Here is a 26,251-nt window from a genome sequence, read left to right as displayed (position 1 = left end):
AATGAAAAAATTAGCATCTATCACGAGATCATTGTGATAGTCATCGGGTTTGAAATTTTCAAAACAATTAAAAAAATAACATGTGACGCCTACGGCCCAAATGGACGTATTTTAACAAATTTTTCATATTCCAACTCTGATATAATAACTAGGGGTGATCACGGTGCGGTTTTGCTGTTTTTTTAAAAAAAATTCAAACTAAATTACCATATGCGGTCGGTTAGTATTTTGAAAAATTAATCGCGGTTTTACGTAAAAAAATAATACTTGCGGTTTTGAGCGGTTGCGGTCGGTTTTACGGTTTTTTTAATGAAAAATATTAGAACATATATTCTAATTTATTTGAAAACAACAACAATATATTGTTTTCAAATATAAAATATAGTTCAAAGCATGTAAAGATCAAAATAGATATTATAAATTAAACAATAATCAAGATTCAAAACTAAGTTAATAATTTAACAACACAACACATTCACAACAAAAATGACATGTACACTATTTTATCATTTTTTTACTTTCAGACTACAAACAAAATATTGTAGCAAAAAAAAAAATATTTTAATAAAAGACTAATATTAAGAATAATGAAGAAAAAGATAAGTTTTATTTGTAAGAATAATAGTTTTAAAGAGAGTTCGGATATAATGAATGATGACTTCTTTATTTGAATATGTTGTTTACAAATTATTATAATTCTAGGCCAAATATTATGGCAAGCGGTTTAGGCGGTGCGCTTTGGTGCGGTTTTTAGCAAAAAAAATAAACGAACCGCGTATGCGGTGCGGCTTATGATTAATATTTTTAATCGCGGTTTTTAGAAACTATTATGAAAAACGGTGCAGTGTAATTCGGTTCAGACAGTTCGGGCGGTTAATAAAAAATTTTGATCACCCCTAATAATAACATGGAAAATTGGATCCTCTATTCTAAAAATATACTCAATCTCATATCTACCTAAACATATAAAAATAAGTAACTTGTGAAATCATGTTTATGAAATAAATTGACATTAAAAATATATTTTTCATAACTCAAATCGGTGATATGTGTCACAAACTTGACAGACGATTTCATATGAATTTTTGTAAAAATATAACACGTGATACTTTAATGACCTTAATTTCTTTACAATTTCTTATATACAAATATGTTATTACATACATGAAATATAGGATGAGACGTTGATGAAACAGAAGATTAGCTAAGTTGACCTCGTCGAAACAAATACGTATGGAAGAAATTGCATATCCCTTAACACGCAATTTCCACTATAAACAGTAAATTAAACTATACAAATCAATGGTCTTCCAGTGTTATAACTTCGTATTATTTACTATCTTAGACCCAGTATTTGTTACGTAAGTTATTTACCCTCTTATACCCCCCAGTTTTCACACCAAATCCTCTTGGTCCTGTAGGGATCTCGCAAGTTAAGCTTAAGGTTTTCTGGTACAGGAGGCGTCCTACCCCTACGGAATAGAACTGCGAGTGCATTGTTCTTCCGGCGAAGATCAAAGACCTGCATGGAGATTGTAGTGAATATCCGAATCATTAGAGAGTTGAGTCAGGTTTATACGAAACCGTTTAGCTCACTGATAGAGATGTCAATGGAGCGGGTATGGGACGGGTTTGGCTAAACCCAAGACCCTCCCCATGAAAAAAAATTTGACCCATTACCCGCCCCACCCCGGTTAAATATTCTTCGGACCCACCCCACCACGAATACGAAACGGGACCGGGTAGACCTGTGAGACCCGTGAGAACCGAATTTTTTTAAAATAAAAAAATAATATTTCTTCTCACATGACTGAATTATGAAACAGACAAGTCTCTAAAATCTAAATACAACATTATGGAAAATTAATTCATGTCTTCGACCACACTTAATAATAACAAACAAAGTATTTTCACGACATAAAAGATTACATAAAAAAAGAGTTACTAGCTCTCCAAAAAAATTTTGACATCCCCAAAAATAATCATAACATAATTTAAACAGATCAATATAAAATCAGCGAGTAGGCAATATTTAGGTCTACTAAGATGAGGACCAACTATTCTTCCACTATTTCTAAAAGCAGATTCAAATACAACAGTTGACATAGGAATAACTAAGATCGTTATGGTTGATGTGAGCTACTAAAAAAATGAAAATTAAAAAAACTAAAACCCTAAAATATTTATATTCACATATATGGGGCGGGTATGAGGCGGGTATTATAGGACCCATGACCCGCCCCATATCCGGACGGGTCTGCAAATTTAGACCCGAGACTCACCCCATAACCCATTTAGTATGCCCAAACCCACCCCATACACGCGGGTCTATTGCGGGTCTGGATAAACCCCGGATCCATTGACATCCCTACTCACTGATGAGGCTTCTATCTCTGCAACACCCTCACAATTCTGACCTCCTCCCTTGAGCAAATCACAGTACTTCGCAGCTTCATTTTCATCTTCAAAAACCTGACTCATATATTGAATGAATACTTGGAAACATTTTGTATCTTTTATATGTTAATGACAGCAGAGTAAAGCTATTTGTATTCAGGTGATGATAAGCTCTCTTGAGCGTCTTAAGTTTTTCAGAACTCGAGAAATTATCAAGTCCAAATAATATGCAAACTCATGGTAAAGTACAAGACATAGAAAGTGAGGAAATATGACATAATACATCTCCCCTTCACGTGGAGAATGTACTAATAAAATGTATCTATGTTTCCTTCAAAATAACAATTTTTGGGTAAAACCAAGTATTACAAAAATATTTGACTAAAATAATAACAAAGTCGCCGTCATACATTCTTTTTTAAAGTGCGAAGATTGATTCTTCTGCTTTTTGTCGAGCTTTATAATATGTGCTAAAGCTATTGATAAGAAAATATCAACATTTTATCATGATTAAATTATGGGATAGACGTTAGCGGAAGAAAAAAAATCACCAAATCTTACTGACTACAATTAAAACACCAGGAACCAACTTCCATATTTTGATTACGAAAGAAAGACTCAGTGTGATACAATCCATACTAACATAGTCAAAGTAAAAACAAATTGAAAAGGAAGATGATAGTCTCTTCTGTTACCCAGAGTTTTGTGTACTTTTGAGTTGGGGGGGGGGGGGGGGGGGGGGGGGGGGGGGGGGTGGCGCAATGTGTATTGGGTATGTGATGACTGATGATTAGGCATGTGTTGCGTAAATCTGCAACACCGCATCAAACATCAGGGGACTTCCCACGAGGAATAAGTAGGTGTTCAGGCCAGAAAGAAACACTGAGGTATACGACACTATGTTGGATGCTGAATTAACTTTTCATTTAGCATAGATTCAAATCTCAAAATATTTACATCTCAAGACAAGACTTGCAGCATCACAACCAAACAGTTAGGAGTAAATCATAACTCTAAGAACAGATACTGTTACTAATAATTCTGTGATATCAAATGAAAAGAGAAAAAAAAAAACAAGAGCAGGTGAGGAAGAACTTACAAGCACGTACACCCTCTAGGACATCCTCCACAAGCATAGGAAATTTAGTGCTGGTTTCTGACTGATTTGACTGGCTTCTCCACTTTGCTCATATTTTTGGCACAGACGCTCATCCAGCTCTCGCAAGAATTATACGATAGGCCGTAGGAAGACCGATGCAATTGATCCGGGACCACATTCGCTGGAGTTGGTTACTTAACTTTCTATTAAGAATAGGTTGATATTGTAAACTGAAAATTACATCCTTCAAAGTGGCATAAAGTTACATTTGAATGGGAAATGAAAAGGGAAAAATAATGTTTGCCTAATTAGGGAATGTTTGCCTATGAAAATATTTCCGTAAATTATAAACAAATAAAGCCCAAGATAAGTACTGAACTGAAGTTGCTGTTGCAAATGAATGGAGACGACCTACTCTTATGCAAAACCTCAACATTCTGAAGTATATCCTTCTTCGTTTCATTGAATCATTCACTAGAGAAACCCAGAAACTGGTCAATAAACCTAGCGACAGGCGAGGCGTCACTAGGCTCATATGATACAAGGTTTTCGGTATCCATTTCTGAAATGGTGTTAAAAAGTGTCTGGGGACGGGCATAGAACAAATGCTTCCTTTCTGCAAGTTCTTCTGCTAGCTCACTTTGATGGTTGTCCATTAGATCCTCGTTAACCACCACGATCAGAGGTTTTCTCAGTCGTAGGGTCTCGAATATGCTCCCTGAACCTGTCCAAACAAGGGAAGACTCGATTTTGAAAGATCGTTCTACTATCAAAAGCGGTGCTTCAATTTTAAAGCAAACGCAGCAAATGACTGACCTGCATGACTGATAACAAGAGAGGCTGATCTCAAATGGTCAGCAATGCTTGGTGAATACGTAAAATAATCTACTGAGACAAACCCATCTTCTCCAGCTGACTGGAAATGAGAGCCATTATGCCAAAATCGCAAATAATAGCAGGCCATGAAACTATGTTGACAAGATAAAGACATTCGATAGACTAGATTTGGCATGTCCAAATTCTACTTTTCTATATCTCTAGATAGATTCACTCTGGAAAATTGAACACATCTATAAATCATGAAAATCACACCTTTAAGAGTTAGTTCGCTATCTCCGCAGATGAACAACTCAAATCAAAATATCGTTCACTTCAAAATGGTGATGTCAAATTCAAGACGGGATGGACTCTCAAATCATTTGATGTACTAAACTTAAAAGAAATAAGATGAGATGACATGTCGCTTTATCACATTCAAGTGAAATTTTTTTTAAAAAAAAAGAGGGATGCAAAATAGACCATGCTCAAACACAAATATTAAAAATGACTAAAGATCATTTGTTGTGGGCATAAGATTGAAAGAAACTAACATAAAATATGATGAACTACCCAGATATGTCACTTATTTCTCAGTGACACAAATAAACAGCGCTCAAAGTGTCTTCTATCCATGATTTTTCTGATATTTATATTTCATATTTAAACCGGTAGCAACGAGATCAATGTTTCAAGACGATTAGAGCTAGATTGTAGAGACAGCATAAAATTTATTCACTAAGATCAACATGTTAATCAAAGAAAAAAAATCATAAAAAAACCTTCACATTACCTTCATGGGGGTGTATGAACCGCGCCCCATTTGAATGAGAAGATGGGTGTATCCCTTCTCGAACAATGCTTCCCTAACTTCCCCAATATCTACAGCTCTAACCAAGGAGTCAAAAGAGGTAGTCCCAACAGTCACAAAGACTATCCTTTTCGACTGTAAACTATCTTCAACTTTGTCCATTCTATATCCTCCAACAATATCTTTCACTTTCTCGAGAGAGCATAAGAAAAAGGTTTGAACTTTCGGACAAAAGCAATACACTACACAGTCGAACCAAAAACTAAATGGTGTAAAGACTTCAGTAATAAATCACTAACGAATCAACATATCTAACAAGTCTTGGGATTATGCATCTCTCAAAGAGTATATAAAGGTTAAAAATCAGGTTAAAAAAAAAAAAGAATCAACAAATGCACAGATATCTACTTCCAAACAAGTAAAAAAGAAACATTCGTAATTCCTCGATGGTTAGATTGACTACGAAAAAAAATTATCGGTAATTACAATTGCATCATCTTTTCATCATCCCTACCCCACCCAAACCCACGGCTGAGTTCCGCCTTGGGTTCATCCAGACCCGACCGCTCTTCCTATTCCACGTTATATTGAGCAGTCCAACAAGAATGAAAAGGTAAGAAATTTCTGCATTTCAACACAACCTTTGCTCAAAATTTGGCAGTCAACAATTAAAACTTCCTCCTCTCTCCATCAAATTAGCGTTCATCACACATTCACATGAAGAATGAAAATCAAATAATTTTAACAAAAAATCAGCAAACAAATCCGAGAGAAAATAGAGAAAACAGACCAGAGTTGGTAGAGTGGAATTAGATCACAGAAGGGTCGAGCTTTTCTCAATATTGCCAAGGATAAATTTAACTTTTTTTATGACAATTGAAGAGAAACTTGGGCAAAGATAAAAAAAAAAAATGCACAATAGAATAAATTTGTTTCCATTATTTTGAAAAATAATTTTTAAAAAAAATTATTTTTATTTCAATCAAATATAATAATGAAGATATCTTAATCTTAAAAAAGCAAACTAGCGTCTCGAAGCGTGGATGTTTAGCTCCAAGCTTTTCAAGCTTAAATGAGATTAACACATGCTTAAGCGTGAAAAAAAAAATTTATCTTTAGTGTAATTGTAATTATTTCAAACCAATAAATAGATAAAATAATGCATAAATATGATAATTTAAGCCTGATGCATTAATTATCATGTTTATAAAAACATAAAATCTCAAAATTACAATCTTTATTTGTTTTTGCAACTAGACTACATTAAAAGATGTTAAATATTTGTCGAATCATTATCAGACATTTTAAGCATAATTAAACTTAGAAAATAAACATCTAAATTATAAACCTAATTGATTATTTTTAAATAAAAAGACATACATTCAAAATAAAAAAATTTAAAAATAAATAGATGCGATTAATTATGCTTAAACACACTTAATTAAAAGTCTTAATTACGTTTAATTCGGTCAAACTATAATTTAACCGCTTTTCTCCGAAGCAGAACATTTTTGTCGAACTTCCGCTTAAGCGGACTTTTTATAACTATGGAAAAAAGTTTTGAAATGGAAAAAAAAATATGATTTTTAAATTATAGTACAAGACTATATTGTAAAATGTTTAATAGATAAGTCTTTTCGAAAATACAATTTTGAGTTGAGCTAAAATAATTATATACTCTTTCTGTCGATGTGATACACATTAAATTATCTGATATATTTATTTCTAAAATAATAGATATATAAAAAATATAAGCAAAAACAATTATTAATCAAGATAACATAATAAAATCGAAATTATAATTCCAACCAGAATATATACATTTATAGAGAAATCATGTCTCTACAAATTACGATTCATACTTTGGAAGAGTACATAAAATTACACAGACCTCCACCTGTGAGAAGCAAAGGCGCAGAGCACATAAAAAACGAGTAAAAAAAATTGTTCTTCAAATTATGAATGAACGTTATATGAACTTAATAAATAAAGATACAACCATACATTAAAACCATTAGGGTTTCACTTCCACCTTTTTTCCGAAAAAATCAAATGGGATTTTGAGATTGTGTTCATCGTTCAATTATTTAGTTTTGATGCCACATTGCATTTGTTTCGAAGATTTCATCTTCCATTTCTTGTAGCCCGACCAAACATGTCCTTGGTATTATGTGAATCTTTCTCCACTTTAGTCTTCTTAGCCTGTCGTGTGGTTCGGATAGATCTCTTGTCGACGCCATTGTTCATCTGCAATGGGAAAAGACACTTGTAGTTCCTAATCTTGATGATGTCAACACACAAGAACTAAGCTTAGAGCTACCGGTGATCATACAGTCCTGCTTGCTTTGTGCGTCATATGGCTGTAGTTTAAGAAAATATGCCAGTATAAAACAACTCGAGTTCCCAGCAAGGAAACAAGGTCTTCGCCTGCTCTTATTATACAACACACATTCTACTCACATACATGAAACAGAGTGTGTAAGTGGATATACCTGTATCGGATTAAATGAGGCAAGATCACTTCCTGATGAAGTTGGGGGTATTTCAATTGCTGGTGCATTTCTTCTGTCATTTAAGCTTAATCTGCAAGTGCAAACAGGAAAGTATTAAAGGAACATACAGATAAGGAGAGACTTAGCTGTCACTCAAGAAACGCGAGCATGTTAAATCCTTGATTTTCCAAAATAGTTGAGTTATTTTGCAATATTTTAAATCTCTAGCTTTCCGTGGAATATCAATGGAGTCATGATACAACCCTTTTTAAACATAAACAAAGTTTAATCTACTATAAATATTGTAATGTATTTTTAAGGCTTTGAGATAATACTCTAGTATTCTACCTTTATCAATGTTTGACAATTTAGTTTTTAAGCTGAAGTAATATGTGGATTACCATTGTTTGTCTTACATGATACATATAAAACTTTGGAAGAAAAAACTAAGATTAAGATGCTTAAAGATATACTGTAATTTGTCACAGAGGAGTTTCAGCCAAGGCTCTTCCACCAGGTACTCTCCCAATATTGACACTGCATCAAATACTGTTGGCATAAACAGATGTTAATCAGGACTACAGTTATTGCTGGCTTTCTTTCAACATCGTAGCATCTGAAAGTGCATGATATATGGATAGACAAATCCCATGCTCATGTCCTTGTGTAAATGAAATGACGGATGAAAATTTAGTATAGCATAGAGGTGGTGAATTACTGCATGTTTGAACCATTCACGAATTACATACTTCAACATGAAAAACAGTTCAGCTACAAATGATCGCCAGAAAAAGCTTAACAAACAAACAGCGAAGCTCGATGCCCTATAATGCTTTGGATCAAATACATGGTTGTATTTCCACACTATGGGATATAAAATTCAATCATCCAAACACGCTGGTCCTTATATTTGGACCATTTATTTTCTTCACATGGCCCGACAACCTTTTATTGTTTATTCTATTTTAACCCCATTGCCTCCCATAGTGAAGTTATTAACCTGAATCCAAAAGTTGAACTAGGTCAAAAGAATCCTTAAGTTTGAATTGATCAATACGATTCCTTCACCCAATCAATTTTATCGAACTACTTTGCGAGCCGAGCATATTGAAAGTGAATTTCCATAGATTCCTTAATCATGCTGCCTTTAAATTCTTCCTAGATCCTTCAATATTTCTCTTTCCCTGTAATTGCAAACATGCAAGTTGTACATAACAAACCATGCTGTAAATGCTCTAACATCCTCATAGCCTACCACCAGCCTTAAGGATGTTCTTTCTTGTTTCAGAGCTACTTAGAATTGGTCAATTCATTCAGCTGAAAGGAAAAGAGTCTCAAATTTTATTCACTATAAATATACATGTATCTTTCTCGTCTTGAGCAGCGAAATTCTTATCCAGTGTCGGCAGTGTGCGCTTCAATTGGCGTACCTACAATTTACCAAGGTGCAAAAGCAATAAGGAGCAGGAAGACTGGGGAAGAGGAGAAGGAATAACTTCTTCTGCAAATTTGCTACATATTGACAGACTATCAGGATCCTATTTTTAGGTGAAAATCTCTATTTGTTTTTTTTTTTTAATAATGCCTGTGGAAGGCAATTTTTGGTCTGTCATAACTCAATTCACAGTTATACTATCAGTCTTCAGAATAAAGTCAAATGAACGTAAAATAACTAGCCACAAATTAATTTAAAAGGATGTCAAGACTAACCTTACAGCACAACCAAATCTGTACCTTTGAATAGTTGAGCCTAAAAAACTTGCTAGACCCAAATTCTGTCCAAGAGGAGAAAAAAACATGGAACAATCCTTCAAACATTTTTCAATAATATTATCGAAAGGGTAAAATGCTTTCAGGTGCCTGAGATTTACAAAGGAGGTATTCACATACTTGTACACTAGTAGATCAAGTTTTCAAAGACAAATTGGTACATATTGGATGAATTACATCAAATTATCATCTAGTATTTTCTCAAAGATCCCATCATATGTACTTCCCTCCCTGTCCAACCCCCCTCTCCCACATTCTATGGCCTATATGCCATGTGAGACAAATCTTAGGCGCATGAAATTAAGATGAATCTTAGGCGCATTAAATTGAGATGTAAGATCAACTTCATCAGCATTTTCTATCATAAATTCATAATCACACGTGGAGTCCAACTTGTATATTTGATGCATATCCTTCAATTCAAGTTGCGAACTTCCAACATTCAACAAATTATTTATACTGTAGGATATGAATAAAATACCAAGGTCTGAAACCCTGTGAGACCGATGCAATTGATCCGGGACCACATTCGCTGGAGTTGGTTACTTAACTTTCTATTAAGAATAGGTTGATATTGTAAACTGAAAATTACATCCTTCAAAGTGGCAAAAAGTTACATTTGAATGGGAAATGAAAAGGGAAAAATATTTTTTTTTTCCGATTCAAGAATTTGAAACTAATTAGTTAATGTTTGCCTATGAAAATATTTCCGTAAATTATAAACAAATAAAGCCCAAGATAAGCACTGAACTAAAGTTGTTGTGGCAAATGAATGGAGACGGCCTACTCTTATGAAAAACCTCAACATTCTGAAGTATATCCTTCTTCGTTTCATTGAATCATTCACTAGAGAAACCCAGAAACTGGTTAATAAACCTAGCGACGGGCGAGGCGTCACCAGGCTCATATGATACAAGGTTTTCGGCATCCATTTCTGAAATGGTGTTAAAAAGTGTCTGGGGACGGGCACAGAACAAATGCTTCCTTTCTGCAAGTTCTTCTGCTAGCTCACTTTGATGGTTGTCCATTAGATCCTCGTTAACCACCACGATTAGAGGTTTTCTCAGTCGCAGGGTCTCGAATATGCTCCCTGAACCTGTCCAAAAAAGGGAAGACTCGATTTTGAAAGATCGTTCTACTATCAAAAGCGGTGCTTCAATTTGTAAAGCAACGCAGCAAATGACTGACCTGCATGACTGATAACAAGAGAGGCTGATCTCAAATGGTCAGCAATGCTTGGTGAAAACGTAAAATAATCTACTGAGACAAACCCACCTTCTCCAGCTGACTGGAAATGAGAGCCATTATGTAAAAATTGCAAATAATAGCAGGCCATGAAACCATGTTGACAATATAAAGACATTCGATAGACTCTATTCGGCATGTCCAAATTCTACTTTTCTATATCTCTAGATAGATTCACTCTGGAAAATTGAACACATCTAAATCCATGAAAATCGCACCTTTAAGAGTTAGTTGGCTATCTCCAGCAGATGAACAACTCAAATCAAAATATCGTTCACTTCAAAATGGTGATGTCAAATTCAAGACGAGATGGACTCTAAAATCATTTGATGTACTAAACTTAAAAGAAATAAGATGAGATGACATGTCAATCTAAAAAAAAAGAGGCATGCAAAATAGACCATGCTCAAACACAAATATTAAAAATGACTCGAGCATTTGTTGTAGGCATAAGATTGAAAGAAACTAACATGAAATATGATGCCCAAAAATGTCACCAATTTCACAGTGACACAAATAAACAGTGCTTAAAGTGTCTTCTATCCATGATTTTTCTGATATTTATATTTCATATTTAAACCTGGTAGCTACTAGATCAATGTTTCAAGACGATTAGAGCTAGATTGTAGAGACAGCATAAAATTTATTCACTAAAATCAACATGTTAATCAAATAAAAAAAATCATAAAAAAACCTTCACATTACCTTCATGGGGATGTAGGAACCGCGCCCCATTTGAATGAGAAGATGGGTGTATCCCTTCTCGAACAATGCTTCCCTAACTTCCCCAGTATCTACAGCTCTAACCAAGGAGTCAAAAGAGGTAGTCCCAACAGTCACAAAGACTATCCTTTTCGACTGAAAACTATCTTCAACTTCGTCCATTCTATGTCCTCCAACAATATCTTTCACTTTGTCGAGAGAGCATAAGAAAAAGGTTCGAACTTTCGGACAAAAGCAATACACTACAAAGTCGAACCAAAAACTAAATGGTGTAAAGACTTCATTAATATATCACTAACAAATCAACAAATCTAACAAGTCTTGGGACTATGCAAACTTTAAAACCTGATGTGCGCGAAGATATGCAGTTCCCCGTGCTGGAAGATCGCACCGACTAGCAAATCTACGAAATAAATACGAAAAATGTTAGTACAAAATAAAAAACCGAAACTTCGAAAAATTTATATAGTTTACCAGAGATGGGCGAAAATCGAATGAGGAAAATGTTCTCGAACCTCGGTATATATAGAATCATAGCGACGGTCTTTAAAAAAACAATCGCTATTTGCGACGGATATAAAAAAACCGTCGCGAGTAGCGACGGCTTTCAAACAGTCGCCGATCTAGAAGAATAGCGACGGTCTTTTGAAAAACCAATCGCTATTTACGACGGAAAGAAATAAAACCGTCGCTAACACGACGGCTTTGTCAGAATCCGTTGGCGATTATATTGGCGACGGTGAATGCAAAACCGTTGCAAAAAGCAACGTTTTTTAGCGACGGTTATCTCCTGGCTTGCATGGACAACGGACCTCAATATATGTCCCCAAAGACGACGGCTAAGAAACCCGTCGTACAAAGTGGCGACGGTTTCGTAAAACCGTCGCAATATTAGCCACGGTATATTCAAAACTGTTGCTATAATAGCGACGGTTGTAAACATACCGTTGCTAAAAAAGCGACGGGTATGAGAAAACCGTAGCTTATTTAATTAGTGACGGTGTTGTTTTAAACCGTCGCTATAACTTCCGTTTTTTTGTAGTGGAATAAGAAAAAAACACTCAAAGACTTGATCCAAGTGCCGACAAATTTTACACCTCGTTCATGATTATGCAAAAAAGTCGGGATTTCTCATTTTTTTTTACTTAGACAGTACAAAGGCTGGTAGCCTTAATTTCAAGTTTCAACTGCTTAACAAGTTGGCATTGCATTTCAAATTTCAATATCTCTTCTATATGTTCAAGTCTGGAAAAATACATGTGTAATTCACCAATTTGAAACAAAGTTTGGAGTATCAAAACGCAGTTCACACACCATCAATTGGATCAAACCATAGCTAATCAGAGCAGTTATTTGAAATTAAAAAACAAACAAAACAAACAAACAGAGAACAAATGCTTGAGATGCACCTATCAAATCAAATTTAGTCTGTTTCCCGCAAATATAATTGAGAACGCAAAAACACTTGCTCCTGGTAGAGCACACCATCGTAGCTACTGCTATCAAAACTCTGCTGGAGATGCCTCCGCATGTCATAGGCGCATGAAGACACCTGCCTCACAAACGCGTCAGGAGTCCCGGGGATCGTTCCGTCCATCCGCATCGCCCTCTCCAACTCGTCATCTCTACGATCATTCTCCACGTCCTTTCCATCTTCTCCGCCACCCCTCCACTTCCACCCGCCTTCTACAAAACTCGCTTGAAACACTGAATTGAGGAAGAAATCTACTCCTCGTCCAAGGAAGCTCCGATTGTCGCCGCCTGTGGTGGTACTGGTGGCAGCGGAGAGGAAGCACGACAGAAGGCAGAAAATCCATCGAAGACGTTTCGTGGTCCGTTTCTCTCTCGATCCGCAGTCTTCAGCAAAAGAAAATTGTAGCAGGTTGACAGTTTGGAGAGAAGGAGTTGGAACTGAAAGGTCTGCTTGCGTGAATCTTCAGATATTTTAGATGTGGTCGGGTCGGGTCTCAGAAATGGATAAAATTGGACACGACATATCAGGTCAAACTTAAATTTTGTAAAATAGCAATAATGTGACATTTTGTTTTGATCGACTCATTTTTGGCACAGACGCTCATCCAGCTCTCGCAAGAATTATACGATAGGCCGTAGGAAGACCGATGCAATTGATCCGAGACCACATTCGTTGGAGTTGGTTACTTAACTTTCTATTAAGAATAGGTTGATATTGTAAACTGAAAATTACATCTTCAAAGTGGCAAAAAGTTACATTTGAATGGGAAATGACAAGGGAAAAATAATGTTTTTTCCGATTCAAGAATTTGAAACTAATTAGGGTATGTCTGTCTATGAAAATATTTCGGTAAATTATAAACAAATAAAGCCCAAGATAAGCACTGAACTGAAGTTGCTGTGGCAAATGAATGGAGACGACCTACTCTTATGCAAAACCTCAACATTCTGAAGTATATCCTTCTTCGTTTCATTGAATCATTCACTAGAGAAACCCAGAAACTGGTTAATAAACCTAGCGACAGGCGAGGTGTCACCAAGCTCATATGATACAAGGTTTTCGGTATCCATTTCTGAAATGGTGTTAAAAAGTGTCTGGGGACGGGCACAGAACAAATGCTTCCTTTCTGCAAGTTCTTCTGCTAGCTCACTTTGATGGTTGTCCATTAGATCCTCGTTAACCACCACGATCAGAGGTTTTCTCAGTCGCAGGGTCTCGAATATGCTCCCTGAACCTGTCCAAAAAAGGGAAGACTCGATTTTGAAAGATCGTTCTACTATCAAAAGCGGTGCTTCAATTTGTAAAGCAAACGCAGCAAATGAATGACCTGCATGACTGATAACAAGAGAGGCTGATCTCAAATGGTCAGCAATGCTTGGTGAAAACGTAAAATAATCTACTGAGACAAACCCACCTTCTCCAGCTGACTGGAAATGAGAGCCATTATGTAAAAATTGCAAATAATAGCAGGCCATGAAATCATGTTGACAAGATAAAGACATTCGATAGACTCTATTCGGCATGTCCAAATTCTACTTTTCTATATCTCTAGATAGATTCACTCTGGAAAATTGAACACATCTAAATCCATGAAAATCACACCTTTAAGAGTTAGTTGGCTATCTCAAGCAGATGAACAACTCAAATCAAAATATCGTTCACTTCAAAATGGTGATGTCAAATTCAAGACGGGATGGACTCTAAAATCATTTGATGTACTAAACTTAAAAGAAATAAGATGAGATGACATGTCAATCTAAAAAAAAGAGGGATGCAAAATAGACCATGCTCAAACACAAATATTAAAAATGACTCAAGAGCATTTGTTGTGGGCATAAGATTGAAATAAACTAACATGAAATATGATGCCCAAAAATGTCACCAATTTCACAGTAACACAAATAAACAGTGCTTAAAGTGTCTTCTATCCATGATTTTTCTGATATTTATATTTCATATTTAAACCTGGTAGCTATAGATCAATGTTTCAAGACGATTAGAGCTAGATTGTAGAGACAACATAAAATTTATTCACTAAGATCAACATGTTAATCAAAGAGAAAAAAATCATAAAAAAACCTTCACATTACCTTCATGGGGATGTATGAACCACGCCCCATTTGAATGAGAAGATGGGTGTATCCCTTCTCGAACAATGCTTCCCTAACTTCCCCAGTATCTACAGCTCTAACCAAGGAGTCAAAAGAGGTAGTCCCAACAGTAACAAAGACTATCCTTTTCGACTTTAAACTATCTTCAACTTCGTCCTTTCTATATCCTCCAACAATATCTTTCACTTTCTCGAGAGAGCAAAAGAAAAAGGTTCGAACTTTCGGACAAAAGCAATACACTACACAGTCGAACCAAAAACTAAATGGTGTAAAGACTTCATTAATAAATCACTAACGAATCAACAAATCTAACAAGTCTTCGGACTAAGCATCTCTCAAAGAGTACATATAAAGGTTAAAAAGCAGGTAAAAAAAAAAAGAATCAACAAATCCACATATGTCCACTTTCAAACAAGTAAAAAGAAACACTCGTAATTCCTCGATGGTTAGATTGACTACGAAAAAAATTATCAGTATTTTCAATTGCATCGTCTTTTCATCATCCCTATCCCACCCAAACCCACGGCTTCGTTCCGCCTTGGGTTTATCCAGACACGACCACTTTTCCTATTCCACGTTATATTGAGCAGTCCAACAAGACTAAAAAAGTAAGAAATTTATGCATTTCAACACACCCTTAGCTCAAAATTTGGCAGTCAACAATTAAAATTTCCTTCTCTCTCCATCAAATTAGCGTTCATCACACATTCACATGAACAATGAAAATCAAATAATTTTAACAAAAAATCAGCAAAAAAATCCGAGAGAAAATATAGAAAACTGACCAGAGTTGGTAGAGTGGAATTGGATCACAGAAGGGTCGAGCTTCTCTCAATATTGATATTGCCAAGGATAAATTTAACTTTTTTATGACAACTGAAGAGAAACTTAGGCATAGATATTTTTAAAAAATGCACAATAGAATAATTTGTTTCGGCAAAAACTTGTGTGAGACGGTCACAAGGGTCGAATTTGTGAGACGGATCTCTTATTTGGGTCATCAATGAAAAAATATTATTTTTTATGTTAAGAGTATTACTTTTTATTGTGAATGTGGGTAGGGTTGGCCCGTCTCACAGATTAGTATCCGTGAGACGGTCTGACATGAGACCGACTCATTTGTTTCCATTATTTTGAAAAATAATTTTTTATTAAAAAAATAGTTTTTATTTCAATCAAATGTAATAATGAAGATATCTTAATCTTAAAAAAAGTTTTGAAATAAAAAAAATATGATTTTTAAATTATAGTACAAGACTATATTGTAAAATGTTTAAGAGATAAGGCTTTTTGAAAATACAAATCAATGGTCTTCCAGTGTTATAACTTCGTATTATTTACCATCTTAGACCCAATATTTGTTACGTAAGTTATTTACCCTCCTATACGCCCCGGTTTTCACACCAAATCCTCTTGGTCCTCAAGGGATCTCTTCCGTGCGCGCAAGTTAAGCTTAAGGTTTCTGGTTTTCTGGTACAGGAGGCGTCCTACCCCTACGGAATAGAACGGCGAGTACCTTGTTCTTCCGGCAAAGATCAAAGACCTGCATGGAGATTGTGGTGAATATACGAATCATTAGAGAGTTGAGTCAGGATTATACGAAACCGTTTAGCTTACTGATGAGGCTTCTATCTCTGCAACACCCTCACAATTCTGACCTCCTCCCTTGAGTAAATCACAGTACTTCGCAGCTTCATTTTCATCTTCAAAAACCTGAGTCAGATATTGAATGAATACTTGAAAACATTTTGTTTTTTTTATATGTTAATGACAGCAGCGTAAAGCTATTTGTATTTAGGTGATAAGCTCTCTTGAGCGTCTTAAGTTTTTCAGAACTCAGAGAAATTATCAAGTCCAAATAATATGCAAACTCGTGGTAAAGTACAAGACATAGAAAGTCAGGAAATATGAGATGATCACATGATCATCTCGTGTAAAAAGTGTACATCCTCAAGTGTTTTGAAGTAGAGGATCCAAATCCGACCGATGCAATTGATCCGGAACCACATTCGCTGGATTTGGTCACTTAACTTTCTTTTAAGAATAGGTTGATATTGTAAACTGAAAATTACATACTTCAAAATGGCAAAAAGTTACATTTGAATGGGGAAATGAAAAGGAAAAAATAATGTTTTTTCCGATTCAAGAATTTGAAACTAAGTAGGGTATGTTTGCCTATGAAAATATTTCCGTAAATAATAAACAAATAAAGCCCAAGATAAGCACTGAACTAAAGTTGCTGTGGCAAATGAATGGAGACGACCTACTCTTATGCAAAACCTCAACATTCTGAACTCTGAAGTATCCTTCTTCATTTCATTGAATCATTCACTAGAGAAACCCAGAAACTGGTTAATAAACCTAGCGACGGGCGAGGCGTCACCAGGCTCATATGATACAAGGTTTTCGGTATCCATTTCTGAAATGGTGTTAAAAAGTGTCTGGGGACGGGCACAGAACAAATGCTTCCTTTCTGCAAGTTCTTCTGCTAGCTCACTTTGATGGTTGTCCATTAGATCCTCATTAACCACCACGATCAGAGGTTTTCTCAGTCGTAGGGTCTCGAATATGCTCCCTGAACCTGTCCAAACAAGGGAAGAATCGATCTTGAAAGATCGTTCTACTATCAAAAGTGGTGCTTCAATTTGTAAAGCAAACGCAGCAAATGACTGACCTGCATGACTGATAACAAGAGAGGCTGATCTCAAATGGTCAGCAATGCTTGGTGAAAACGTAAAATAATCTACTGAGACAAACCCATCTTCTTCCGCTGACTGGAAATGAGAGCCATTATGCCAAAATCGATAATAATAGCAGGCCATGAAACTATGTTGACAAGATAAAGACATTCGATAGACTCTATTTGGCATGTCCAAATTCTACTTTTCTATATCTCTAGATAGATTCACTCTGAAAAATTGAACACATCTAAAATAATGAAAATCACACCTTTAAGAGTTAGTTGGCTATCTCCAGCAGAGGAACAACTCAAACCAAAATATCGTTCACTTCAAAATGATGATGTCAAATTCAAGACGGGATGGACACTAAAATCATTTGATGTACTAAACTTAAAAGAAATAAGATGAGATGACATGTCAATCTTAAAAAAAAAAAGAGGGATGCAGAATAGACCATGCTCAAACACAAATATTAAAAATGACTCAAGAGCATTTGTTGTGGGCATAAGATTGAAAGAAATTAACATGAAATATGATGCCCAGAAATGTCACCAATTTCACAGTGACACAATTAAACAGTGCTTAAAGTGTCTTCTATCCATGATTTTTCTGATATTTATATTTCATATTTATACCTGGTAGCTACGAGATCAATGTTTCAAGACGATTAGAGCTAGATTGTAGAGACATCATAAATTTATTCACTAAGATCAACATGTTAATCAAAGAGAAAAAAATCATAAAAAAAACTTCACATTACCTTCATTGGGATGTATGAACCGCGCCCCATTTGAATGAGAAGATGGGTGTATCCCATCTCGAACAATGCTTCCTTAACTTCCTCAGTATCTACAGCTCTAGCCAAGGAGTCAAAAGAGGTAGTCCCAACAGTAACAAAGACTATCCTTTTCGACTTTAAACTATCTTCAACTTCGTCCTTTCTATATCCTCCAACAATATCTTTCACTTTCTCGAGAGAGCAAAAGAAAAAGGTTCGAACTTTCGGACAAAAGCAATACACTACACAGTCGAACCAAAAACTAAATGGTGTAAAGACTTCATTAATAAATCACTAACGAATCAACAAATCTAACAAGTCTTCGGACTAAGCATCTCTCAAAGAGTACATATAAAGGTTAAAAAGCAGGTAAAAAAAAAAAGAATCAACAAATCCACATATATCCACTTTCAAACAAGTAAAAAGAAACACTCGTAATTCCTCGATGGTTAGATTGACTACGAAAAAAATTATCAGTATTTTCAATTGCATCGTCTTTGCATCATCCCTATCCCACCCAAACCCACGGCTTCGTTCCGCCTTGGGTTCATCCAGACACGACCACTGTTCTTATTCCACATTTTATTGAGCAGTCCAACAAAACTGAAAAGGTAAGAAAATTCTGCATTTCAACACACCCTTTGCTCAAAATTTTGCAGTCAACAATTAAAATTTCCTCCTCTCCCCATCAAATTAGCGTTAATCACACATTCACATGAACAATGAAAATCAAATAATTTTTTAAAAAAAATCAGCAAAAAAATCCGAGAGAAAATATAGAAAACTGACCAGAGTTTGTAGAGTGGAATTGGATCACAGAAGGGTCGAGCTTCTCTCAATATTGATATTGCCAAGGATAAGTTTAACTTTTTTATGACAACTGAAGAGAAACTTAGGCATAGATATTTTTAAAAAATGCACAATAGAATAAATTTGTTTCGGCAAAAATAATTTTTTATTGAAAAAAATATTTTTATTTCAATCAAATGTAATAATGAAGATATCTTAATCTTAAAAAAAAGTTTTGAAATGAAAAAAAAATATGATTTTTAAATTATAGTACAAGATTATATTGTAAAATGTTTAAGAGATAAGGCTTTTTGAAAATACAATTTTGAGTTGAGCTAAAATAATTATATACTTTTCCCGTCGATGTGATAAGCATTAATTTATCTGATATATTTATTTCTAAAATAATAGATATCTAAAAAATATAAGCAAAAAACAATTGTTAATCAAGATAACATAATAAAATCGAAATCATAATTCCAACCAAAATATATACATTTATAGAGAAATCGTGTCTGCAAATTACGATTCATATTTGGAAGAGTACATAAAATTACACAGACCTCCACCTGTGAGAAGCAAAGGCGCTGAGCACATAAAAAACGAGTTAAGAAAAAAAAGTAGTTCTTCAAATTATGAATGAACGTTATATGAACTTAATAAATAAAGATACAACCATACATCAAAATCATTAAGGGTTCCACTTCCACCTTTTTTCCCGAAAAATCAAATGGGATTTTGAGATTGTGTTCATCGTTCAACTATTTAGTTTTGATGCCACATTGCATTTGTTTCGAAGATTTCATCTTCCATTTCTTGTAGCCCGACCAAACATGTCCTTGATATTATGTGAATCTTTCTCCACTTTAGTCTTCTTAGCCTGTCGTGTGGTTCGGGTAGATCTCTTGTCGACGCCATTGTTCATCTGCAATGGGAAAAGACACTTGTAGTTCCTAATCTTGATGATGTCAACACACAAGAACTAAGCTTAGAGCTACCGGTGATCATAACAGTTCAGCTGCTTGCTTTATGTATCATATGGCTGTAGTTTAAGAAAAAATGCCAGCATAAAACAACTCGAGTTCCCAGCAAGGAAACAAGGTCTTCGCCTGCTCTTATTATACAACACACACTCTACTCACATACATGAAACAGAGTGTGTAAGTGGATATACCTGTATCGGATTAAATGGGGCAAGATCACTTCCTGATGAAGTTGGGGGTATTTCAATTGCTGGTGCATTTCTTCTGTCATTTAAGTTTAATCTGCAAGTGCAAACAGGAAAGTATTAAAGGAACATACAGATAAGGAGAGACTTAGCTGTCACTCAAGAAACGCGAGCATGTTAAATCCTTGATTTTTCAAAATAGTTGAGTTATTTTGCAATATTTTAAATCTCTAGCTTTCCGTGGAATATCAATGGAGCCATGATACAGCCCTTTTTAAACATAAACAAAGTTTAATCTACTATAAATATTGTAATGTATTTTTAAGGGCTTGAGATAATACTTTAGTATTCTACCTTTATCAATGTTTGACAATTTAGTTTTTACGCTGAAGTAATATGTGGATTACCATTGTTTGTCTTACATGATACATATAAAACTTTGGAAGAAAAAACTAAGATTAAGATGCTTAAAGATATACTGTAATTTGTCACAGAGGAGTTTCAGCCAAGGCTCTTCCACCAGGTACTCTCCCAATATTGACACTGCATCAAATACTGTTGGCATAAACAGATGTTAATCAGGACTACAGTTATTGCTGGCTTTCTTTCAACATCGTAGCATCTGAAAGTGCATGATATATGGATAGACAAATCCCATGCTCATGTCCTTGTGTAAATGAAATGACGGATGAAAATTTAGTATAGCATAGAGGTGGTGAATTACTGCATGTTTGAACCATTCACGAATTACATACTTCAACATGAAAAACAGTTGAGCTACAAATGATCGCCAGAAAAAGCTTAACAAACAAACAGCGAAGCTCGCTGCCCTATAATGCTTTGGATCAAATACATGGTTGTATTTCCACACTATGGGATATAAAATTCAATCATCCAAACACGCTGGTCCTTATATTTGGACCATTTATTTTCTTCACATGGCCCGACAACCTTTTATTGTTTATTCTATTTTAACCCCATTGCCTCCCATAGTGAAGTTATTAACCTGAATCCAAAAGTTGAACTAGGTCAAAAGAATCCTTAAGTTTGAATTGATCAATACGATTCCTTCACCCAATCAATTTTATCGAACTACTTTGCGAGCCGAGCATATTGAAAGTGAATTTCCATAGATTCCTTAATCATGCTGCCTTTAAATTCTTCCTAGATCCTTCAATATTTCTCTTTCCCTGTAATTGCAAACATGCAAGTTGTACATAACAAACCATGCTGTAAATGCTCTAACATCCTCATAGCCTACCACCAGCCTTAAGGATGTTCTTTCTTGTTTCAGAGCTACTTAGAATTGGTCAATTCATTCAGCTGAAAGGAAAAGAGTCTCAAATTTTATTCACTATAAATATACATGTATCTTTCTCGTCTTGAGCAGCGAAATTCTTATCCAGTGTCGGCAGTGTGCGCTTCAATTGGCATACCTACAATATACCAAGGTGCAAAAGCAATAAGGAGCAGGAAGACTGGGGAAGAGGAGAAGGAATAACTTCTTCTGCAAATTTGCTACATATTGACAGACTATCAGGATCCTATTTTTAGGTGAAAATCTCTATTTGTTTTTTTTTTTAATAATGCCTGTGGAAGGCAATTTTTGGTCTGTCATAACTCAATTCACAGTTATACTATCAGTCTTCAGAATAAAGTCAAATGAACGTAAAATAACTAGCCACAAATTAATTTAAAAGGATGTCAAGACTAACCTTACAGCACAACCAAATCTGTACCTTTGAATCGTTGAGCCTAAAAAACTTGCTAGACCCAAATTCTGTCCAAGAGGAGAAAAAAACATGGAACGATCCTTCAAACATTTTTCAATAATATTATCGAAAGGGTAAAATGCTTTCAGGTGCCTGAGATTTACAAACGAGGTATTCACATACTTGTACACTAGTAGATCAAGTTTTCAAAGACAAATTGGTACATATTGGATGGATTACATCAAATTATCATCTAGTATTTTCTCAAAGATCCCATCATATGTACTTCCCTCCTTGTCCAACCCCCCTCTCCCACATTCTATGGCCTATATGCCATGTGAGACAAATCTTAGGTGCATGAAATTCAGATGAATCTTAGGCGCATTAAATTGAGATGTAAGATCAACTTCATCAGCATTTTCTATCATAAATTCATAATCACACGTGGAGTCCAACTTGTATATTTGATGCATATCCTTCAATTCAAGTTGCGAACTTCCAACATTCAACAAATTATTTATACTGTAGGATATGAATAAAATACCAAGGTCTGAAACCCTGTGAGACCGATGCAATTGATCCGGGACCACATTCGCTGGAGTTGGTTACTTAACTTTCTATTAAGAATAGGTTGATATTGTAAACTGAAAATTACATCCTTCAAAGTGGCAAAAAGTTACATTTGAATGGGAAATCAAAAGGGAAAAATAATTTTTTTTCCGATTCAAGAATTTGAAACTAATTAGGGTATGTTTGCCTATGAAAATATATCCGTAAATTATAAACAAATAAAGCCCAAGATAAGCACTGAACTGAAGTTGCTGTGGCAAATGAATGGAGACGGCCTACTCTTATGAAAAACCTCAAAATTCTGAAGTATATCCTTCTTCGTTTCATTGAATCATTCACTAGAGAAACCCAGAAACTGGTTAATAAACCTAGCGACGGGCGAGGCGTCACCAGGCTCATATGATACAAGGTTGTCGGCATCCATTTCTGAAATGGTGTTAAAAAGTGTCTAGGGACGGGCACAGAACAAATGCTTCCTTTCTGCAAGTTCTTCTGCTAGCTCACTTTGATGGTTGTCCATTAGATCCTCGTTAACCACCACGATCAGAGGTTTTCTCAGTCGCAGGGTCTCGAATATGCTCCCTGAACCTGTCCAAAAAAGGGAAGACTCGATTTTGAAAGATCGTTCTACTATCAAAAGCTGTGCTTCAATTTGTAAAGCAAACGCAGCAAATGACTGACCTGCATGACTGATAACAAGAGAGGCTGATCTCAAATGGTCAGCAATGCTTGGTGAAAACGTAAAATAATCTACTGAGACAAACCCACCTTCTCCAGCTGACTGGAAATGAGAGCCATTATGTAAAAATTGCAAATAATAGCAGGCCATGAAACCATGTTGACAATATAAAGACATTCGATAGACTCTATTCGGCATGTCCAAATTCTACTTTTCTATATCTCTAGATAGATTCACTCTGAAAAATTGAACGCATCTAAAATCATGAAAATCACACCTTTAAGAGTTAGTTGGCTATCTCCAGCAGAGGAACAACTCAAACCAAAATATCGTTCACTTCAAAATGATGATGTCAAATTCAAGACGGGATGGACACTAAAATCATTTGATGTACTAAACTTAAAAGAAATGAGATGAGATGACATGTCAATCTAAAAAAAAAAAAAAGAGGGATGCAGAATAGACCATGCTCAAACACAAATATTAAAAATGACTCAAGAGCATTTGTTGTGGGCATAAGATTGAAAGAAACTAACATGAAATATGATGCCCAGAAATGTCACCAATTTCACAGTGACACAAATAAACAGTGCTTAAAGTGTCTTCTATCCATGATTTTTCTGATATTTATATTTCATATTTAAACCTGGTAGCTACTAGATCAATGTTTCAAGACGATTAGAGCTAGATTGTAGAGACAACATAAAATTTATTCACTAAAATCAACATGTTAATCAAAGAAAAAAAATCATAAAAAAACCTTCACATTACCTTCATGGGGATGTAGGAACCGCGCCCCATTTGAATGAGAAGATGGGTGTATCCCTTCTCGAACAATGCTTCCCTGACTGCCCCAGTATCTACAGCTCTAACCAAGGAGTCAAAAGAGGTAGTCCCAACAGTCACAAAGACTATCCTTTTCGACTGAAAACTATCTTCAACTTCGTCCATTCTATGTCCTCCAACAACAATATCTTTCACTTTGTCGAGAGAGCATAAGAAAAAGGTTTGAACTTTCGGACAAAAGCAATACACTACACAGTCGAACCAAAAACTAAATGGTGTAAAGACTTCATTAATAAATCACTAACGAATCAACAAATCTAACAAGTCTTGGGACTATGCAAACTTTAAAACCTGATGTGCGCGAAGATATGCAGTTCCACGTGCTGGAAGATCGCACCGACTAGCAAATCTACGAAATAAATACGAAAAGTGTTAGTACAAAATAAAAAATCGAAACTTCGAAAAATTTATATAGTTTACCAGAGATGGGCGAAAATCGAATGAGGAAAATGTTCTCGAACCTCGGTATATATAGAATCATAGCGACGGTCTTTAAAAAAACCATCGCTATTTGCGACGGAAAGAAGTAAACAGTCGCTAGTAGCGACGGCTTCAAACAGTCGCCGATCCAGAAGAATAGCGACGGTCTTTGAAAACCCAATCGCTATTTACGACTGAAAGAAATAAAACCGTCGCTAATCACGACAGCTTTGTCAGAAACCGTCGGCGATTATATTGGCGACGGTGTACGCAAAACCGTCGCAAAAAGCAACGTTTTTTAGCCACAGTTTACAGTAGCAGCCGTCGCTATAGAGCGACGGTTTATCTACTGCTTGCATTGACGACGGACTTCAATATATGTCCCCAAAGACGACGGTTAAGAAACCCGTCGTACAAAGTGGCGACGGTTTCGTAAAACCGGCGCAATATTAGCAACGGTATATTCAAAACTGTTGCTATAATAGCGACGGGTATGAGAAAACCGTAGCTTATTTAATTAGTGACGGTTTTGTTTTAAACCGTCGCTATAACTTCCGTTTTTTTGTAGTGTAATAAGAAAAAAACACTCAAAGACTTGATCCAAGTGCCGACAAATTTTATACCTCGTTCATGATTATGCAAAAAAGTCGGGATTTCTCATTTTTTTTTACTCAGACAGTACAAAGGCTGGTAGCCTTAATTTCAAGTTTCAACTGCTTAACAAGTTGGCATTGCATTTCAAATTTCAATATCTCTTCTATATGTTCAAGTCTGGAAAAATACATGTGTAATTCACCAATTTGAAACAAAGTTTGGAGTATCAAAACGCAGTTCACACACCATCAATTGGATCAAACCATAGCTAATCAGAGCAGTTATTTGAAATTAAAAACAAACAAAACAAACAAACAGAGAACAAATGCTTGAGATGCACCTATCAAATCAAATTTAGTCTGTTTCCCGCAAATATAATTGAGAACGCAAAAACACTTGCTCCTGGTAGAGCACACCATCGTAGCTACTGCTATCAAAACTCTGCTGGAGATGCCTCCGCATGTCATAGGCGCATGAAGACACCTGCCTCGCAAACGCGTCGGGAGTCCCGGGGATCGTTCCGTCCATCCGCATCGCCCTCTCCAACTCGTCATCTCTACGATCATTCTCCACGTCCTTTCCATCTTCTCCGCCACCCCTCCACTTCCACCCGCCTTCTACAAAACTCGCTTGAAACACTGAATTGAGGAAGAAATCTACTCCTCGTCCAAGGAAGCTCCGATTGTCGCCGCCGGTGGTGGTACTGGTGACAGCGGAGAGGAAGCACGCAGAAAATCCATCGAAGACGTTTCGTGGTTCGTTTCTCTCTCGATCCGCAGTCTTCAGCAAAAGAAAATTGTAGCAGGTTGACAGTTTGGAGAGAAGGAGTTGGAACTGAAAGATCTGCTTGCGTGAATCTTCAGATATTTTAGATGTGGTCGGGTCGGGTCTCAGAAATGGATAAAATTGGACACGACATATCAGGTCAAACTTAAATTTTGTAAAATAGCAATAATGTGACATTTTTTTTGATCGACTCATTTTTGGCACAGACGCTCATCCAGCTCTCGCAAGAATTATACGATAGGCCGTAGGAAGACCGATGCAATTGATCCGGGACCACATTCGTTGGAGTT

At 35.8% G+C, this 26,251-nt stretch overlaps 7 protein-coding genes across 13 annotated transcripts; all 7 read right to left on the bottom strand.

The window, feature by feature from the left end:
• Positions 1-3,137: 3,137 nt before the first annotated feature.
• On the bottom strand, positions 3,138-24,573 carry LOC140807603 (uncharacterized). Of its 6 annotated transcripts, none has more exons than XR_012112722.1 (4): positions 5,106-6,015; positions 4,313-4,412; positions 3,876-4,220; positions 3,138-3,699 (listed from the first exon to the last, which is right to left on the bottom strand). XR_012112722.1 is itself a non-coding variant. In XM_073164541.1 (4 exons), exons 2-4 carry the CDS (start codon positions 5,283-5,285, stop codon positions 3,964-3,966), a joined length of 537 nt encoding a protein of 178 aa, XP_073020642.1. In that variant the 5' UTR covers positions 5,286-5,365; positions 24,453-24,573; the 3' UTR covers positions 3,138-3,963. The 6 variants fall into 6 exon arrangements, 5 of the variants coding, with proteins under 5 accessions (XP_073020642.1, XP_073020641.1, XP_073020640.1 ...); XM_073164541.1 differs by adding an exon at positions 24,453-24,573 and having other exon boundaries at positions 3,138-4,220; positions 5,106-5,365; XM_073164540.1 differs by having other exon boundaries at positions 3,138-4,220; positions 5,106-5,747; positions 5,914-6,004.
• On the bottom strand, positions 6,920-9,992 carry LOC140807607 (uncharacterized). 2 transcript variants are annotated; one of them, XM_073164549.1, is made up of 5 exons: positions 9,867-9,992; positions 8,976-9,045; positions 8,089-8,164; positions 7,616-7,706; positions 6,920-7,370 (listed from the first exon to the last, which is right to left on the bottom strand). In XM_073164549.1, the coding sequence occupies exons 1-5, from the start codon at positions 9,912-9,914 to the stop codon at positions 7,248-7,250; spliced, it is 408 nt and encodes a 135-aa protein (XP_073020650.1). In that variant the 5' UTR covers positions 9,915-9,992; the 3' UTR covers positions 6,920-7,247. The 2 variants fall into 2 exon arrangements, with proteins under 2 accessions (XP_073020650.1, XP_073020649.1); XM_073164548.1 differs by having other exon boundaries at positions 9,326-9,873.
• On the bottom strand, positions 10,017-11,838 carry LOC140807604 (uncharacterized). The gene is made up of 4 exons (XM_073164543.1): positions 11,699-11,838; positions 11,336-11,595; positions 10,574-10,673; positions 10,017-10,481 (listed from the first exon to the last, which is right to left on the bottom strand). The coding sequence occupies exons 2-4, from the start codon at positions 11,513-11,515 to the stop codon at positions 10,225-10,227; spliced, it is 537 nt and encodes a 178-aa protein (XP_073020644.1). The 5' UTR covers positions 11,516-11,595; positions 11,699-11,838; the 3' UTR covers positions 10,017-10,224.
• Positions 13,728-17,253, bottom strand: LOC140806784 (uncharacterized). The gene is made up of 6 exons (XM_073163319.1): positions 17,206-17,253; positions 16,556-16,651; positions 16,430-16,481; positions 14,918-15,177; positions 14,155-14,254; positions 13,728-14,061 (listed from the first exon to the last, which is right to left on the bottom strand). Exons 1-6 carry the CDS (start codon positions 17,251-17,253, stop codon positions 13,805-13,807), a joined length of 813 nt encoding a protein of 270 aa, XP_073019420.1. The 3' UTR covers positions 13,728-13,804.
• On the bottom strand, positions 16,991-18,978 carry LOC140806783 (uncharacterized). Its single transcript, XM_073163318.1, has 4 exons — positions 18,915-18,978; positions 18,380-18,675; positions 17,613-17,712; positions 16,991-17,519 (listed from the first exon to the last, which is right to left on the bottom strand). The coding sequence occupies exons 1-4, from the start codon at positions 18,976-18,978 to the stop codon at positions 17,263-17,265; spliced, it is 717 nt and encodes a 238-aa protein (XP_073019419.1). The 3' UTR covers positions 16,991-17,262.
• Positions 19,777-22,539, bottom strand: LOC140806782 (uncharacterized). Its single transcript, XM_073163316.1, has 7 exons — positions 22,474-22,539; positions 22,307-22,392; positions 22,070-22,219; positions 21,616-21,650; positions 20,834-20,909; positions 20,361-20,451; positions 19,777-20,111 (listed from the first exon to the last, which is right to left on the bottom strand). The coding sequence occupies exons 1-7, from the start codon at positions 22,537-22,539 to the stop codon at positions 19,989-19,991; spliced, it is 627 nt and encodes a 208-aa protein (XP_073019417.1). The 3' UTR covers positions 19,777-19,988.
• On the bottom strand, positions 22,414-26,161 carry LOC140807602 (uncharacterized). The gene is made up of 5 exons (XM_073164537.1): positions 25,516-26,161; positions 24,453-24,510; positions 24,087-24,369; positions 23,318-23,417; positions 22,414-23,224 (listed from the first exon to the last, which is right to left on the bottom strand). The coding sequence occupies exons 1-5, from the start codon at positions 25,757-25,759 to the stop codon at positions 23,085-23,087; spliced, it is 825 nt and encodes a 274-aa protein (XP_073020638.1). The 5' UTR covers positions 25,760-26,161; the 3' UTR covers positions 22,414-23,084.
• Positions 26,162-26,251: the final 90 nt, after the last annotated feature.

This window comes from Primulina eburnea, chromosome 12 (assembly GCF_022965805.1).
Source record: "Primulina eburnea isolate SZY01 chromosome 12, ASM2296580v1, whole genome shotgun sequence".
In the NCBI taxonomy this organism is placed as follows: Eukaryota; Viridiplantae; Streptophyta; class Magnoliopsida; order Lamiales; family Gesneriaceae; genus Primulina; species Primulina eburnea.
The sequence above is the reverse complement of the archived record's forward strand: the minus strand, read 5'-3'. Positions and strand labels throughout refer to the sequence as shown.

Coding starts and splice junctions, on each gene's coding strand:
- LOC140807603 (XM_073164541.1), bottom strand. CDS start 5,285: ATGGACAAAGTTGAAGATAGTTTACAGTCGAAAAGGATAGTCTTTGTG. Junction 4,413..5,105: donor GTTCATACACCCCCATGAAG/GTAATGTGAAGG, acceptor TCTCATTTCCAG/TCAGCTGGAGAAGATGGGTT. Junction 4,221..4,312: donor TCTTGTTATCAGTCATGCAG/GTCAGTCATTTG, acceptor TTGTTTGGACAG/GTTCAGGGAGCATATTCGAG.
- LOC140807607 (XM_073164548.1), bottom strand. CDS start 9,433: ATGTTTGAAGGATTGTTCCATGTTTTTTTCTCCTCTTGGACAGAATTT. Junction 9,046..9,325: donor AGATTTGGTTGTGCTGTAAG/GTTAGTCTTGAC, acceptor GGTAAATTGTAG/GTACGCCAATTGAAGCGCAC. Junction 7,707..8,088: donor CTCCTCTGTGACAAATTACA/GTATATCTTTAA, acceptor TTGCACTTGCAG/ATTAAGCTTAAATGACAGAA.
- LOC140807604 (XM_073164543.1), bottom strand. CDS start 11,515: ATGGACGAAGTTGAAGATAGTTTTCAGTCGAAAAGGATAGTCTTTGTG. Junction 10,674..11,335: donor GTTCCTACATCCCCATGAAG/GTAATGTGAAGG, acceptor TCTCATTTCCAG/TCAGCTGGAGAAGGTGGGTT. Junction 10,482..10,573: donor TCTTGTTATCAGTCATGCAG/GTCAGTCATTTG, acceptor TTTTTTGGACAG/GTTCAGGGAGCATATTCGAG.
- LOC140806784 (XM_073163319.1), bottom strand. CDS start 17,253: ATGAAGAAGGATACTTCAGAGTTCAGAATGTTGAGGTTTTGCATAAGA. Junction 16,652..17,205: donor TGTTGAGGTTTTGCATAAGA/GTAGGTCGTCTC, acceptor TATCTGACTCAG/GTTTTTGAAGATGAAAATGA. Junction 16,482..16,555: donor CAGAGATAGAAGCCTCATCA/GTAAGCTAAACG, acceptor ATCTCCATGCAG/GTCTTTGATCTTTGCCGGAA.
- LOC140806783 (XM_073163318.1), bottom strand. CDS start 18,978: ATGTGGAATAAGAACAGTGGTCGTGTCTGGATGAACCCAAGGCGGAAC. Junction 18,676..18,914: donor GAACGAAGCCGTGGGTTTGG/GTGGGATAGGGA, acceptor TTATTAATGAAG/TCTTTACACCATTTAGTTTT. Junction 17,520..17,612: donor TCTTGTTATCAGTCATGCAG/GTCAGTCATTTG, acceptor TTGTTTGGACAG/GTTCAGGGAGCATATTCGAG.
- LOC140806782 (XM_073163316.1), bottom strand. CDS start 22,539: ATGCATCAAATATACAAGTTGGACTCCACGTGTGATTATGAATTTATG. Junction 20,910..21,615: donor GAACATCCTTAAGGCTGGTG/GTAGGCTATGAG, acceptor TTATGCCAACAG/TATTTGATGCAGTGTCAATA. Junction 20,112..20,360: donor CCCCATTTAATCCGATACAG/GTATATCCACTT, acceptor TTCCCATTGCAG/ATGAACAATGGCGTCGACAA.
- LOC140807602 (XM_073164537.1), bottom strand. CDS start 25,759: ATGGAAAGGACGTGGAGAATGATCGTAGAGATGACGAGTTGGAGAGGG. Junction 24,370..24,452: donor CATATCTTCGCGCACATCAG/GTTTTAAAGTTT, acceptor TACACCATTTAG/TTTTTGGTTCGACTGTGTAG. Junction 23,225..23,317: donor TCTTGTTATCAGTCATGCAG/GTCAGTCATTTG, acceptor TTTTTTGGACAG/GTTCAGGGAGCATATTCGAG.